This window comes from Melanostigma gelatinosum (genome assembly GCF_949748355.1).
Source record: "Melanostigma gelatinosum genome assembly, chromosome: 22".
NCBI lineage: Eukaryota > Metazoa > Chordata > Actinopteri > Perciformes > Zoarcidae > Melanostigma > Melanostigma gelatinosum.
In genome coordinates, this window is record NC_136655.1 from 7,107,688 (window position 1) to 7,124,812 (window position 17,125).

General features: G+C 45.2%; 1 protein-coding gene across 1 annotated transcript in view; it reads left to right on the plus strand.

Moving 5' to 3' along the window:
* Positions 1–17,125, plus strand: part of plxna4 (plexin A4) — a 199,726-nt gene that overhangs the window by 25,562 nt on the left and 157,039 nt on the right. The window contains exon 3 of the mRNA XM_079294703.1: positions 9,070–9,252. Coding sequence (XP_079150829.1) covers positions 9,070–9,252 — 183 coding nt within the window. The remainder of the gene's footprint in view (positions 1–9,069; positions 9,253–17,125) is intronic.

Here is a 17,125-nt window from a genome sequence, read left to right on the forward strand (position 1 = left end):
GCAATACGGATCGCGAGGACACACGCACAGGCTCAGAGGCAGATTATCACATTTAATTTACAATTAATGAGCGACTAATGCAGCCAGGATGTCTTCGGACAAAGCATCGATGCGGCGACACAGTGTTGTTGGACACCGGGATCATGCACAACTTTTTTGCTTCTTTCTCCCCAATCATACATTCCACCATCTCTCTGGCAGCTGGCAAGCTCACGTCTTCGGCGATTGTGTGCGGTAGCCCCTTTCTCGCTATTCTGTAACCAGATATGAAGCCCGTAGTGCGTCATTTATAGACCCAACACATGAATGAGACTCCAGCTGTTTTTGGCTGTTTTGTAACTCCTCCAATTTGGATATAAAGAATGTAAGGGGCTTTTGACTTGCACTGGCATGCTTGGTGTTCAGGTGGCGACGTAAATAAGAGCTTCAGACTGTTAGCCAGAACCTCACTGCACACCACGCACTGTGGCTTTGGGGAATCTGCGTTGCCAATCCAAGTGAAGCCCAGACACATAGACTTTTCATCATATTCCCTCTTTTTTTCCCAGTCTGATGCTCTCTCTCGTTTCCTCTTTTTTCACCTTGACTCCGCGATGGGCCGATGTGCTCCCGATTTGTCTGTGCTGCACCTCTCCGTTCCCCTCGCCTCCGATTCCTCTCTCTCTCTCTGTCCCTCTCCTCTTTTACGACTGATAGCTTCAGATGTCCCACCTGACAGTTTTTAAATTAAAATTACATTTTTTTTTAATATTTAATATTATTACACCATCAGACCGCCATTACACTTTTCCTCTCGCGCACCCCCTAGAGGCAGCTCGCGCACCCCCAGGGGTGCGCGCACCCCACTTTGGGAATCCCTGTTGTAGAGGATCGAGATGTGTGAAAACCTAAATCGACTGAATTGACTGAAACCTCTATCGGTGGAGATATCACTTTTTTTGGAATGAGACGACATCAAATCATCAAAGTAGTGACATGTTGATGGACACAGGCCTGAGCAGGACGGTGTTAACACTCACTCCAGTTAGGCCTTTGTTGCTTTACATCATCTTTAAGAGGCTTTTAGTCAGAGTAGGTGAGACGGAAAGAGGGAGAAGTTGTGAAGAAAAAGTAAGCGCAGAGAGTGATATGATGGGTGAGGGAGCAGTCGAGAGGATATAAGAGAGTGAGTGAGGGGGCGGGGGGGATGCTTCTTCTCTTCCCCCAAATGGCCACGCTTGGCTGGGCCACATAATGCATGCTCAACAGTATAAGTCTGCAAAGGGCCTGCATCCATAGATCATTGTGAAGTGGCATGTGACCTATAAAAAAAGCCGCTGGCTGCTCCCTCCATGTTCACTGTGTCAGCAGAAAAACAACAAAACAGCGGGATGGCAATAAATTCACACTCTTCTCTCTCATCCTTCCTTCGTTGCTCACCGCCTGTGCCGCTCTTCTCTCGCCCGTCCTTCTCCTCGTGTTCTTATAGTTGCCGGCGTCTCTTCTTCTCATTCCGTTGTGCTTCCCCCTCCTCGAGTCTTTCGGTCACCTTTATTTCCTCCTCCTCTAATGCCTCCCATAAGCACGGGGTAAAGTTTTGTCTCTAACCCCCCCCCCCCCCCCCCAAACATGAACGAGAGAATTAGAAGGTCGCCTGTAAGTCCTTGACAGGCCACGGCCATCCCCTCATCCCTTCTACTAATGATCATTAATTATATGTCATTAACTAACATCCCACGGGCCATTCTTCCACATTTGTCATGTGCGATCGACTTCACATTCTGAATTCACTCCAATTAATTCGATTCTTCTACTCGGCCGCTGCCGTTTCTTTGGGTCTTTTCCTTGATCTCGCTCACGGCCCTCCCGACACACACTCATCCACGGCTCGTTTCATCCTTCACTTGAAAAGAACTTTTCCAATATGACATTCTGAGTCTTCCCACCGATGCTCGTATTTCACGTCATCGACTCTTTGCTGTCTTCTATTTTCCTCCGTGTTTGACCAACCTTTGAATGATGTTGTCTCCTGCGCTGACCGTCTCCATCCCTCCTCCTCCTGATTGCGGAGCTCAATCAGCGGCTGGCTGCTGCTGCTGATGAGTCAGTCTCGGCCACATCCTCAGGAAGGGAAAGGCTAGTAGATTCATCAAGAACATCCAGACTGCCCCCCCCCCCTTCACCCCACTCCATCCACATATCCGCTACACTGCTTGCTCGCTAATTAAATCTCCATACGTGATACCACTCGCTAAAGGTCAGAATCCATCACAGTATCATTATTCTGTGATTAAACAAATGTCCTCCACTTCCTACACTATACTCTGCTGGCTGCTCCTCACGTAAAAACACGGAGTGACTTGGGTGCCTTCATTTCATTGCCATGTTATTTTTGTCTCTCTTTTCCCACCACCTAATTCCACCGAGTGTTGTACAATACATACAAATGAATTGAGCAAAATATATGGATTTCCCAATGAAATTTCCCAAGCAATTTCAAATGCATTCGGGCTGTATTAAATATTTTGAAGCTTTATATTTAATCTTTCAAAAAATGTGCGCAGCTATATTAACAGGGTGGTCTAGCAGCAATCTAACAGCACCATAAATTACATTTATATATCCACTAAAAGAAAAAAAACTTATTTTAAACCTTATTTTAGGGTGATGGCATCATCGGACAAGACATTCAAAGCTTCATTTGAAAACGTTAATAGAAGCTTCAAATGTAAAAATATGACATTTGGTACAGCCCCAAATGCAATCAACTACAATAATTAATACAATCAATCCTGCATACATCATAGTCGTGCATTTTGTTGAATAGGTCTTGAATTTCTGAGTTTAACTGTATAACATTATGCTGAAAGATATCTCTGTTTACCATCAACATAAATGCAACACACTTAAATGTGATGCAGTCCAATTTAACCCCCCCCACTAATAACATCCTGACAAATGACCATCAACTTCTCTCTCGCACAGCTTCAACAAAACGGAAATATGAAAAGCTGCATTGTTTTGGGATAATACGGCCGACTTTGTTTTTCTCAATTTATTTTGTTAATCACTTGAATAAATACAGTGTTTGGTAGAAAACAAGACGGTAATGCCTCGTAATCAGTCAAAAATAAATAATGAACGATTTTCTGCCAGTGCGCACAGTGACACGGAAAACATAGGTTTGTGAGTCATCCGACACATCTCTCTCTTTATGATATTGAGTTCTATTTTCAGCTCCTAATTTCATGTATTCCAGCAGTTTGTGCATTTCCTTCTTTTTGCTTCCCAGCTTGATTGTTTTCCCTACCCAATATTTATCATTTGTCGTAGCGGCTCAGCTAATGGTTTGCAGGTGCAAGCATCTGCAAACATGTATGAACAACATATCACAGGCTTTTCAAAGCCTGCCTCCTCACATTGAAACCTGCCAAATAAATCAATGCAGGCACGTCTTGAGAAGTATATGCACAGCCATATTCATACACACTTCAATATACGCATATTTAATCCCTTTTCAAGCATTATTTGATATGAATGTGCACTGAATCCGACTATCATTCCCCATTTTTAGTTGTGTAACTGCACTGATATGCCAAGATTGATGGCACGTCTTCCCTGAGATGACGTTTCGGGCATTGAACCAGCCCTGTGTGTGTGTGTGTGTGTGTGTGTGTGTGTGTGTGTGTGTGTGTGTGTGTGTGCGGCATATATTCTTTCTTTTTTCAGTCCTAATTATTGTGACTGGCTTTCGAAACAGTTCCCAAGGCGCCATGCAAAGGGGAAGTTAAATCTACTTGGTGACGGGGCTCGTACTCGGCATCGACACTTCAGCGTTCAAACTGACTGTTGAGCATGATTCAGTCAGTGGTGCAAAAAAGACTCTTGTGGAATGCCCTGTGGATGCCTTAACTAAATGACAAAGAGCACCGACCTCAAAGAGAGAAAATGGATTCACAATAACTCCTATTCATTTCGTCCCAGAATTGTTTTCCTGTTCTTACCCTCTTGCTAATATATTGATAATCGGAAGTAATTATGTGTCGGTGTAACATCAAGGCTTTGACTTTCTGCATGTCACTGCGGTTCTACCTGAAGCGGTCATCTTAAAGCAGAAGAGCCCTCAGATGGCTCAATTGAGTATAAGATATGACCGTTTCCAAAACAGAGGAGATATAGCAGAATGATTTAAGGAAGCGGGGCACCTGTGGGAGAGTGACTTGTGTAGTGCACATCTCACTGTGTGTGTTTAATCCGTGGTGAGTTCTGTCACCGGTGTGATGGAGGGCACCATGGATGAGTAGTCAGACAGACAAAGTCTGATGCACATCAGCACACACACTCTCTTACGCGCAGGCACACAAACAAATAAAGTCTATAGAGCTTCATTTAAAGTTGCAGAATCAAAGGTTTTAGCTCAATCAAAAGGTTGCCAGATGTGATTCTTCAGCTTTTCCCACAGCGGAAGCAGACACTGTAATAACACAAGTTACAGGAATGAGAGTAAAAGAATGCAGGCAGGTAACAAATCTGGTAACAGGTGCTCCAAACAAGCAATGAGGGCCGATATTACAACCCACAGTGACAACACACAACTATAAATACACTGAAACTAATTAGACAATACACAGGTGGGCAGGCTGAAAGCTGATTGATGGTAGAAACAATTGGACCGGGGCAAGGCTGATGAGGCCAATTAAACACAGGTGATTCCCCGAAAAAAGGGAGGGGGAACCACAAAGACATGGAAGTAAAACAAACGGAACACTTAAGGCAGAGAACTTTAAAATAAAACCGACCAATCAAAACCCCAGACCGTGACGAGTATATTTGCATTAAAGCTCGCATACTTTATATGCCTTCCAATCGCTGTGAGCTGAACATTCTCCGACATGTATTGATTTACTTCAAGGTGACTCGCTGTTTCGGCAGGAGTCATACAGCCAATGTTTTCAATGTTAAGTTCAATGTTGACATGTCTTACAATGAACACTGCGAACCCATTTAAAGCGTGGCAGGACTTTCTAGCGCTGCCAATCATCCTGGCAGGTCAGTCATTTTGCACAGTAGGCGAGAGGAAATACTGGATGTCAAAGCGGCTAATTCAACGGAGAGAACCAGGATGTATTTTTTTTAAATTTTCCTCCTCCAGTCTTTCTTTGTAAGGGAAGTTCTGCCATGTAATCATCCGTAACTCTCCAGTAAAACAATCGACCAAATGTTGCATCAAGACTTTATTGAAAAAAACAAGATGCAGAATGACAATAATGACAATTAGACTTGATAATAAAAATATCCCCATAGTCATAATTCTGAAATAGAAAGTCAAAATGATGAGATACTTAAACACAGTCACATAAGCAGCTCTTTGGCTGCTGTACACTTGAAATGGAAATGTATTGCGAGTACATTGAAGACTACTTTAACCGTGGCTTTACAACACATGAAATACTTCATGTGCGATTGTGCAAACGCACCCTTGAAAGGATTTTAAGCTTTGAACGAAGTTAATGTAATAACTTGTGTTTGATATTTGTCTTTGATATTTTCAATAATAGTTTGATCTTTGATCGAGTAATGTGAGTTTCTTAACCCCAGATCAGAGAGCGTCGGAGAGCGGATCTCTTTCAGTCCCCACTAATCGCGTAGAGCAACTCTCCGCTGCCCCCTCTCATTCTCTCCACTCTGTATCTGCTGATCCCTCTGCACAGTCCAGAAGAAGAGCTCCCTTTGTGCCGGTGCTGGCAGGCCAACAGACGTAGAGCGATGGATATGGGTGAGAGTGACCTGATTCTGCCTCGGTGCCTGGCCGCCGCCCAAATACAGGGACTCTGCTCTCCTGTCCCTCCGTCTGTGGGCTGAAATACCTTCCACACCTGAGCAGGAATCGAGTTTGTAGCTTCAAGTCATTCGAGTTGTCAGTCCCTGTTGTTAATCTAGCAGTTTGTACACATATTCAGATGCGACACCCGTACCAGTAGTAATTAGATTCAGGCGTATATGCACGTATATGCAATGTGAGTCGTTGGCACTTTTGTTGAGTCCTACAAGAATTCATAATGTGTGTCTGTGCCGAAGTTAATAAAATCAGATCTGTGAATACAAGCATCTCGAGTGAGGTCCTTGAAAACTAGGATAACATCATCCTCAAGGTCCCCATGCAGACGGTGTCTGCCAATGGTTGGACAACTTGCAAAGCACTGGCTATCGGACGTTAGGCAGAAATGGTTGAGAGGGAGAACAAGCAGTGACAAAATGGAAACCCTCTCCGTTGGAAAATGCAGATGCGTTAATGAGATGGGTTGAGAGAAAGAAAAGGGGCATAAAGTGTGATAGAAGCTGTGACGGCGGTGTCATATTGGCAGACGATGTCAAGGGCTGCATTGATGTTATTTGGTATTCTGACTAGAGACGTCTTTGGCATCACAACTACAAATGTCATGTTTTGCTGGTGGCGTAATGAAAATGTGGCTACTTCCTGAAAGGGCTGACAGACTAAGTATATTTCATTAGATTGCAGAATGCGGGACAGAGATGGCAGCTGTGATTGGCAACCAGTAGAAATAATACAGCATGTCGGTGACGAGAGATGAAAACACGCACGCACATTTTCACACGTGTAAAAGCAGCCTCTTCGTGAACATACATCACCCACCACGTACGCAGACACACGCGTGTGTTGACAGAAACTCACAGATAATATGAAGTGGGTTTTTTTAACGACGAAAACCACTCTTACTCTTTTGGAAAAGTAATCGATCTTTGCACCTTTTATCATCGTTTGAGGCGGCATTCAATCACAAAGGCTCCAAATACTACAAAGTACTCCATTTTGCCAGTAATGGGCCGTGTTAACCTTTGAACTCTGGGACGTTGAGGCTACTATATAACTGATGGCAACACAGAGAAGCTGTTTCTTTCTGTCACAAAAACACGGAAAGTTAACGAATGCACGTAGAGAAACCACTCCACTGGTGAGTGGAGAAACATACAGTAAGTGGACACTATAGTGGAGACCGGTGTTGGCTTGTTATACGTCAGAAAGGAGAAATTATTGTGTTGATTATGAATAGTTGTCTCAAAAAGAGGGGGGGGGCGGGTTAGCAGGTACTGTGATTTCATACGGTGACCCTGGTTCTCATCAGAGCACCATCTATCTGGCAGTGAGCCGCCACATGAAGGACCTGTAGAGTGCATTCTCGACAGCAGCTCATTCTCAAAAGGTTGGAGGAGGAGGGCAACGACAGGGTGGTGAATTGAAGGAAGAATTGTCCACTTAAGTTTCTTTTGTGCACCAATGTTCATCATTGTTGACTCACTTTGGCATTTCAGCATTGGTATTTGTCATCTCTCCTTCCTCCTTGCTGCGTTTTGTCCTCATCTCAACCCTCTAACCATCTGACATGATCTTGACCCAAATTCAGGTCGTCTCTATCGATCACTCGTACCATTTCGTACATAACCCCGTGTGTAGCCCGAAGCTCATTGTGGTCCCGACCAGCCATGTTCCATTTGTCTAATGAAAGCAGGCCTCATATTTCTTCTGAGGCTCAGGCTTCTGATGATGATGATGGCCTTTAGTGAAAGGTTGTGAGGAGACACTTGGTGCTTGCGAGATTGATTGAAAGCCCAGGGGGTGCACTTCCAAGAGTAAAAAAACCAGAAAATAAGACATAAACTAAAAGACCCTCTGCCCCCCCCCCCCCTTCCCCACCAGAGCACACCACCTCTGACAGCTCAAACCACTCGACCGCTGTAGATTTGAAATGAGATGTTTTTGGTGGATATTCTCCATTTTCTTCTAAAAATGGATATTCCTATTGTAGGCCCAGGTAATTTGCCATTCGCTAAAAAGTTGCGTCACTTGACATGTTTTGAGTTAAACATGAATTCAATTTCGGCTAACCTTAGGTAATTACAAGCCAAACACATTACCAATGCCTATAATCATTCGTATCAGACCAGTACTGATCATAACGTCTTACAAAGGCTTCATTTGTACACTCCAATCAATCTGCAAGAAATTGCGTTTCATCAAGTCATTACAATAACGCTTGTGCTTAATAACTCAAACCCTCCATCTCCCCTTCCGGCTGATGTTTTCGGTGCGTTTTGAAAGAACGTGACGGCAGTGTCAACTGCCAAGGCCTCTCTCCCAATAGCTACCCACCACTTTGCTGAGCTATTAATCAAGAACGATGTCTGCCTCAGTCCTGAAGCCAGTGTTTCAAATCCATCCACACACACACACACACACACACAGAATAATGACCAATCCCCAGCACCATTATTCTCTTATCAAAACCCATAAGTCATTCTGCCCACAGTGACTGCTGCAAACATAAAATGTAGAGAGGCACAGTACATGAAACGCACCTATCTGCATTTAATAAGAAACTCACAGCAGCATGTCCACACATCAAGAGTCGTATTTCGCTCCACTCTCACTCAAATAGTTTATATATATTCAGATGAATTGCAGTGATTTGCCTCGGTGTGATGATGCAGCTTTTTCTTCATTTCACTCAGCTCACTTTGAATCTTTTCACATTGAGTATCTTGCCGCACTGGCATTTCTGTAGTAGCCGTAAGCGTTGGGTGGACGGTGGGGAATTGTGCCTGACGGAGCGCCCTCTGGCACGATTGCGGAGCTAGAGCCTGACTGCACTCTTCTTCCATCTTCATCTCGCTCTTACTTCTTTCCACATTTGCCGTTTCTTGCATTTGGATCGGCAGACGCTCGCATGCAGACAAATGCTCGCACATACAAACGCTTTCTCCATTTTTCAACATCTGTCCGTTTAAAGAAATACATTCACATACAAAATATTCTCATTTGCATCAATGAATTCACGCTTTACTGTTTATCAGACCAGGTACAGGTCTATATGTTGGATACCACTATCAGACGCTCTGCCTGACTTAACCCAAACCTCCCCCACTGAAGACCTTTGTGGCATGCAGCTCCATCCCAAAGAAGAATTCATGAAGTGCTGGTCGAAGCAGTGGCCTTCGTGTTTGTATTTCTAGTACTAACGAGGGAAAGTGAATCGGATTTGTGATGTTTTCTCCTCCTCTTCTCCACCGCAGCTCCTGACCATCGACGACGACTTTTGTGGCCTCGACATGAACGCGCCGCTGGGCGTGTCCGAGATGGTGCGCGGCAAGCCCGTCTTCTCCGACGCCGTTGACAAAATGTCCTCCGTCATCGCGTACGTCTACAAGAACCACTCGCTGGTCTTCGTGGGCACGAAAAGCGGACGAGTCAAGAAGGTAAGGAGCGGGAACGGTGGCGGAGATGGCGGCAGAGATTTGGTTTCTCTCTTTGAGAATGTGGAGTAAGGGCTGGGAATTGGGGACTGCTGGATTGGAGGAAGGATAGTCGTAGTAAGGCAGATTGACTTTCAGACAAATCAGCTGAGTCGGCTGCATTGGCAGAGGGGGAAGAGGTGTGTGTGTGTGTGTGTGTCAATGAAAGAGAGGGAGAGTGAACGGAGGAATTGTGTGTACCTCACTATGGAGAGAATTTAAATGTGCCTGTGTGGGTTTTAAGGGGGGGGGGGCAGGAGAGCCCCTTGAGGGGTTTGTATTCCTAGAGCCAAGCCGATCTGGTATCTCAACATCCTCCTCATCCACTGCACCATATACCACACGTACACGAGGGTACACACACTATCGGGCTGTACTTTTCCTTCACTTTGGACTTGAATAAAATCCAGAGCCCTGGGGGCGGATTGTAGCACACATCAGCATGTTGGAGAACTTGCTAGACAGCACAGATCAGCATGTTGCAGAATTGATTAGACAAAGTTTCGTATCTGTTTCTTGATGCAAATTGAGGGATCAGAATAGAATGAAATGCATCATTTACTCAGTGATTCACTTAACTGCATTACAGTAGCAGTAAAATAAACTATATTTAATACCTAGCAATTGTTCTTTCTACATTTTTGTTCATCAATTTGTAATCTAGTGGAGGGAGTCTAGGTGATTTTTGCATTCTTAGTAATTGTATGGGCTCTGATGGCTTTGAAGCTCCTGAGAACCTTTGGAAATGTCTTTGCAGCCGGGAGTGTCGGCCATCGTGTTTGTGAACATCTTTGACCATAACTGCCGCTCCTTTGGAAAACACGTCACGCTCTGTGTGACAGCAAAGCCCTCGGCTAAACAAGATTTGTCTCCTCGGAGTTAAACATGACTGGATAAGCCGGGTTTTGGCGTGTTGTTGCTTCCACCCTAGACTCCCCTCATGCCCCTGTGCCCCCCCCCACACACACATGTGGCAGCCCCTTTTCTGTGCTAATGGGATGATGCACTGCTGCTAGGTGTGATAGAAGGGTGGTTGCTCCTGTGCTTTCACTCCCCACTTCCGCGCACAGGTGTCATCGTGGGGCCGTGACTGAGACTAATTCTGGGGCAGCGAACCGGCATTGAACAGAGAGGAGGAAAGAGAGATGGATAGAGTGACCGAGGGAGGCAGCGCTACAAGGGAAAGTTTGGACAAATGGACTTTATTCCTGAAACAATGCGCGTCATCAGGGAAGGAAGCACGTTTGTATGTGGAAGGGAGAAGGATGAAAGACGGAGCGGAGGATGTTAAACAAAGATGTGATCAATGTTGAGAGGTGTTTTTCGACGGATTCACAGGAGCGCTGGTTTTCACAGTATTTGTTTTCATTGATTGCGGCCCCCCCCACCGTCTGAGTTTGTTGTTTTTGTTCCGCGCAGAGTGATCGAGGCAGCGGTTTTCCATGTTGTGAGACAATAACCAACGCGCAGGTGGATGTTTCAAACGGGAGAATATGTGACGGTATTTAATACCTACTGCTCATCTGAGGCGATGTGCGTAAGTTAGGAATGGGATATTTAGTGGCTTGGAGTGTAAAAAGCAGTAGAAGTTGTTTTCAGGGTTTTATGAATATTTATTTTGCTTCAAGGTTCTTGAAACATTTCTTCCCTGGTTATCTTCGTCTCTCCCTTGGCCTCTCTCCAGGCATGCCTCTCAAAGCCACATATTGGCACTTGAGAGAACCGTGTCTGCAGGATTTTTGGCATTCTTCTTCAAACTCAACATGAATGAAGATCATATTGTGCACATATGGTATATTCAGGTAAAAGAAAAAACCTCATACGCTCACCATCTTTAACAAAAGGTGATCAATATCCTGTGTCAATACAGACGTGCACACTCAGCCCCATTACCATCCGATCCTCCCCTCCCATGTACATACTTCCCCTCCCCTGTCGTTAACTGTATACCATTAGATGACATCACAGGCAATAAAATACAACAACAAGACAATAAAAGGTTTGAGCTTCAGTCCTCCTCCTTCATCAGTGACTTTATAACCCCTCCGCTAATGGATGTTGATTTATATACACTCCTCCACCTTACTTGTTCCATCCCTCAACCCCCTCCTCCTCCTTTCTCCCACACACTATCCTCCTGTTGTGGGTTTTTTTGCTGTTATTTATGATGCTGTGACTAACACGTCACCCTCAATAAATATAAGCATTACGGTAAAGGAGTGTATTGACTTTAATGCAATGGTGTTTGGGTGCGCTAAATTGTTAGTGTTTACAGGCTCACGTTTATGACATCATGAAGTTGAGTTAGGCAGGAAGCTGAGTGAATTAAATTCAATTTGCTTGTGAAATTGTTTTATATAATGGGGGTGAGAGTGAAATTCCGCTAGTATAACGTGAGACCAGTAGACCAGACTCCAGACACTGTTGCACTTCCATACTGATAATTAACATATTACATATTCACATAATGCATTCCCAAGCCTCTAAACCCAACCTTCATTACCACAACTACATACATAACCGCAACCCCAACTTCAACCTAAACTACAGATCAACAGGAGACGTAGAATGATAATCCAGATGGCAATTAGTATTTTCATGTTATCTATGGCCATGAAGAAAGGACATGTTCTCCTGGAGAGTGCACGCTAGTGGTGGTGATGGAGTGAATACAAATGTTCATAAAGATGAGCGTGGGAGAGCAAAAGTGACCAATAATCTGGGAATTAAGGTTAGCCTGGGAAGAAACCACTTTCATGGTCTACAGAGATAGTAGTAAAAAAAACACACAAGCATAGCCCTTGCCTTAGATGTCTCTGATGCCGAGTGGCTGTGTAGTGTAAAGACCGTATTGACACAGTCTAAACTGGATTTCATAACACCCTCCTGTCAGCATAAAACCGGCAGTGCTGTCGAAGCAGTCGTATTCTGTACACGCTCACAGCTATGCTTGGCCTTTACTGTCTCGCACAACACCGGGCTTATTTGATCTGTACACCTCTCTGCCCTTTCCTCACTCTTTTGGTTTCCTCACTTCGAACTCTTTTGAATTGATTGAATGTCTCTTAGTTTTTACTCTTCACCACACTCCTCGCCTCTCTTTCCTCTTATTTCTTTGCTTCCCCTCGATTCCTCCACCTCTCTTTGCCCTCTCCTCATAATTTCCCTGCTTCTTTTTCCTCTTAATCTCTCCCCTCCCTGCGTCTATCGGCCCATGGCTCAATGGAGTTGCTGTGAGAGCTCTTTGATGGCTACCTCCTGCCATTGGGAGTGAATGGACCATATGGCTTCTGTCGACCTGTCTGTCTGTCAGTTTTGTGTGTGCGTTGGTCTGTGGCTTAAGGAGGAGATGGAGATGTGATGGAGATGAAAGGCTGGGGCTGGGGTAAGGTTTAAACCCATTCGCTGCAGGTCAGTGCACAGCAGCAGGTCAAGAGGAAAGCCTTAACCCCCTGCAGGCTTTGGTTTAGTTTACGGTTATCTGGTCAGACTACACATTAGCATGAGAAGTACACGTCTGTACACACATGCATGACGTTCACACTCTGCACACAATTGCATGTACTGAGAGAAGAACACATTCATGCATCATTGAACACGCACACTCCAGCCTACATGCACGCTGTTGGACAAAGGCTGGCCAGGTACCTCCATGGAGCCGTGGATGGCGAGGTGGACTATGGGATTGGGGGGGGGGGGGAGGTGTGGAGGGTAGAGGTGGAAAAGCAAAAGAGGGAAGAGATGAGATTGAGGGGCCACCTGCCGAGGTGCTAATGCATCTCCGCTCCGTCCGTCCCGATGGGGGAGCATTGGCGCTCGATACGATGAGCAGCTAACCTTCAACTTGACAAAGGCATGGCATGCAGAGGCAGTGTGGTCGAAGAAGCTTTGGGTGAATCTGTGTGTTGCGGTTCTCTGTACGCTGACACAGGTGGTGTTTGTAAAAGCAGACGCATGCATGTTTCTTGGAGTCATCGTATAGAGGAGACGAAAAGAAACGGAACCTTCTTCTCCCCAGAGCGGTTGTCAGTATTTGGCCATAGGCAAAGTGCATCGGGTTGGGTTCGTTCACCATAGCCACTACTTTTCGATCTGTTCCAGTCAGACAGAGAATGGGGAAGAAGAAGAAGAAACAGCAAACACACAGAGAAGAAGCAAACACACAGAGAGAGAGGTGATGGAGAAAAGAAAATGTTGGAAGATTTTGCAAGAAAGGGAAAGGAGAGGGTAGATTGACATGACAGATGGAGAGTGAGAGGTGAATCAATGGTAGTTTGCCAAGCTGTAGCTTCTTGAAGGAGAAGAGTAAAGCTTGCAGGAGTGGAGAGAGAGGGAGAGAGAGATCTGTCATTTAAGGTTGTCAGGGGAAATGGCATGAGCTGGAAACTGGTCAATTCCAACGCTGAATGGTTAATGTTTGTTGTTGGGCAGAGAAAGGTCAAACTCCCACTTTTGACTCAACCTCTGCCTATTTCTCTATCACCTTCCTGTGGTATGAGGATGCTGATTCCCATCAGCCACTCGAAGGCTTTGTAGGGTAAAGCAAACTTTTGTTTGCTCAGCAACACTTTTAAACCTTGCAGGTTAATCAGATAACAATTGTTTGATTTGATGGAAATATATGTCCAATTATTATGACGTTATTGCAATCACAATTATCATTGCATTACTGTGGCATTCCCAGTCTGGTAAATGAAGCGGGCTGTTCTGCTGACTTTGCTGCTGGAACATCAGATTATGGATGGATAGATGTGTGTGGGTGTGGTGAGATATTTATTGCTCTGGACCAGTTCCATATGCTTTGTGGGTTGATTGTGTCCTTGTGTCCCGCGCGTGTCTCTCTCCGGGTGTGTATGATGGGTTGGTTAGCCCCAGATGCAGATTATTGAAATGGGCGGAGCTGAGCCATGGTCAGTGGAGCAGAGGATTAACTTCTTAGAGCTAATGATGAAATATGCTTTAGGACGGCGGGCAGGCATCGCGTGTGTGTGTGTGTGTGTGTGTGTGGACAGTGGTTTGTGAGTTAAGCCCCCTCCCCACCCTTGTTATGCTGGAAACACAATGCTCTTCAACACAGGTGCTCACAGACGCACACACCGCTACTATCGCCCTGGCCAGTAGCCATTAGTAGTCCATTCGTTCTGCCCAGTGGTCTAAACCGCTGCTGCATTCAGCCAGTATTCCTCGAATGTCAATGTTCCCATACTGTTAAGTATTCCTCAGCAGTCTTCCTAGTTGCCTTGGCACTGTGGTGTGTGTGTGCGTGTGTGTGTGTGTGTGTAGCAGCTGCCACACCAGCTAGCGCAGCAGCGCACACTAAAGCATGCTCATTCGTGAGTTGCCATGGTAGCACAGGCTGTACCACACACAGGATGGAATGTATAGAAGGAATCAACACAGAGAACACACACACACACACACACACACGCACACTGTATATCTAACAGTATATTGTGATACGTGAATTAAATTTGCAGGGAAGCCTACATTACTGTACACACGGCGTACATTATGCTGATTAGGATGATCTGGGCTGGCAGAAGATCACGAGTGCTGTTGACCTCACGGCTGTAAGGCTGATTGAACACACACAATATTAATGTGTTGGTGTTTTCGTCTGGCTGTGTTAACGGCTGTCTGTTACCCAGCTTTACTCTGCTATTTGTTGTAGAGATAGAAAGGCATGTCAAGGGGAATCAGTCAATGGGAATCCCCCTCCACCCCCCCCCCCCCCTTACCTTGTGCTTCTTTTCTCAGCTCTTTTTTTTGCGCACCATTGTTCCTTGCCAATTGTTTCCACATACATCTTCTTCTGGTAATTGCTTGGTGCACAATGTTTGCTTAGGCCCCCTTCCAAAGGCCAATTTCTCCCCTAGATTTAGGGAGGTGGTAAATACTGTGTGTGTCGTACTTGTATACGAGTCTCTGTGTCTGTGTTAGAAAATTCGGTGCAGAAAATCACGAGAGAGTTGAAAACGGATGAGGAGGAGATCAAGAGAGAGATGGTTAGATGGATGGATGCATGATGGAGAAACAAAAGACAGATGGAGAGATGCAGTCAGGGATGTATTGCTGGGAGATCGAATGTGCACCACATGGTGCGGGTGAGAGAGAAGACCGTACAGATGGATGGATGCCGAGTGAAACTAAGAGCTAAATAATCCAAGGGGAAAAATGAAAAGGTGGAGGGACACGGGAGCAGAGAGTGAGGTAGAAGGAGAAAACAAGGGCCCACCAGTGTGTGATAGAGCATTGTCTTCCAGACCAGAACGGAATTTACCCGCGCTCCTGCACGTACACACACACACACACACAACTTTTCCGTTTGGCCATTCAGCGAGTGTTGAGTTGATGAAAGACATGAGGGAAGAGGAGGAAAGCAATCTCTCCTCTGATTTAGACGGAGTATCACATGGTGCTCAGGTTGGCAAAGAGCAGCCACTGTGCACTCCTGCCGTCCTGACTCAACAGATACACAAAGTGCCCTGATCTGGTGGATGACATTGCCTTGTGTGTTCAGCGTATTTGGCTGTCAACCTTCGTGTGTGCGTACGCGGTGGTTTGCAAAAATAGCTGTTCACCTCACGCGTGTCATTCAGGTGTGTATTTATAGATGCCATTGCTGTAGCTTGGCCTTATCCCTCCTTTCCAGGGCTGCTTTATAATTGATGAGCTGCCAGGGGCTGAGCAGGGCAATAGCCCTTGTGTACACACACACACACACACACACAACCAACCTTGGTAACCAGCCCGCTTCACTGCAGGTTGACACCATGTTTACACATGCACACTAAGTCACAACCACGCGATTGCTTTAAACTCCTGTATTGCAGCAGCTTGTCGCCAAGGTGAGCCTCCAGCTATGAATCATGGTCCATGCACAATGGTGTTGCAGCTGAGATGCGCTTTATTTTTCTCCGGCTGGCTGATTAGCTACAACAGCTCTTTGTCAGAATAAAGTTAAACTACCTCGGAATGTCAACTTAACGCTGATGGTTATTTCCCAACGTTGAATTTGAATCCGTATTCAGACACAAGCCTCGCGGAAATCTATTTGTCTATTTATTTATACAGATCTTTTCTGACATGGGAAGCTGGAAGAGAGTGGGTGAACAGATACAGAAAGAAGATGATGGCAAAGAGAGACCGAAAGAGTGTAGAGGGCAAAATTGGCGAGCAGGAGTGATGGGTGAAAGCTCCAGAGATGGAGAGAATGTCGAGAAAGGGTAAAGGGAGACGGTCTGATGGGAGGAGAGGGTGAGAGCGGTGAAATAGAGTTTGATGTTCATTTCACTCTCGTGAGTTTGCACCTATTGAGAAGAGTACCAGTATGTGGCAGCCTATTGAGCCGTGAGCGGTTTGAGTGGCTATTCGCCGCAGTGTTGTACATGGAGTTGAAAGGCTTGAGCCAGCAGAGAGAAAATGATTAATTTCTGATCTTTCCGTTTCCTGGCAGTTTGAACTGTAGTTGACTCTGGTGTGTTGCTGGCTCACGGTTTAAAACAAGGTTGTGCAAATCTGTGCCGGTCATTTAAAAAAAAAAAAAAAAAAAAAAAAAAATCTCTACTCAGGTTGTCTAGTGCTTAAAGCAGGACATCTCAGAATTCTTCGACCTTTGGGGCGAGCAGTGTTTCAGCAGTTCAAATGACTTCTGTGTGTTTATTGTTCATTATCTGTTTGGACTAAAAGACTCCAGCAATCTTGGCATGTATTGACTGTTAAGAATATATTGAAATCCACTGAGGATGAACATAACGTGAAAAGATTTTAACATTTATCTCGTCCAACACAATTGTCCTAATACAGCAGATTATCACTTTGCAGTACTTTTTACCAT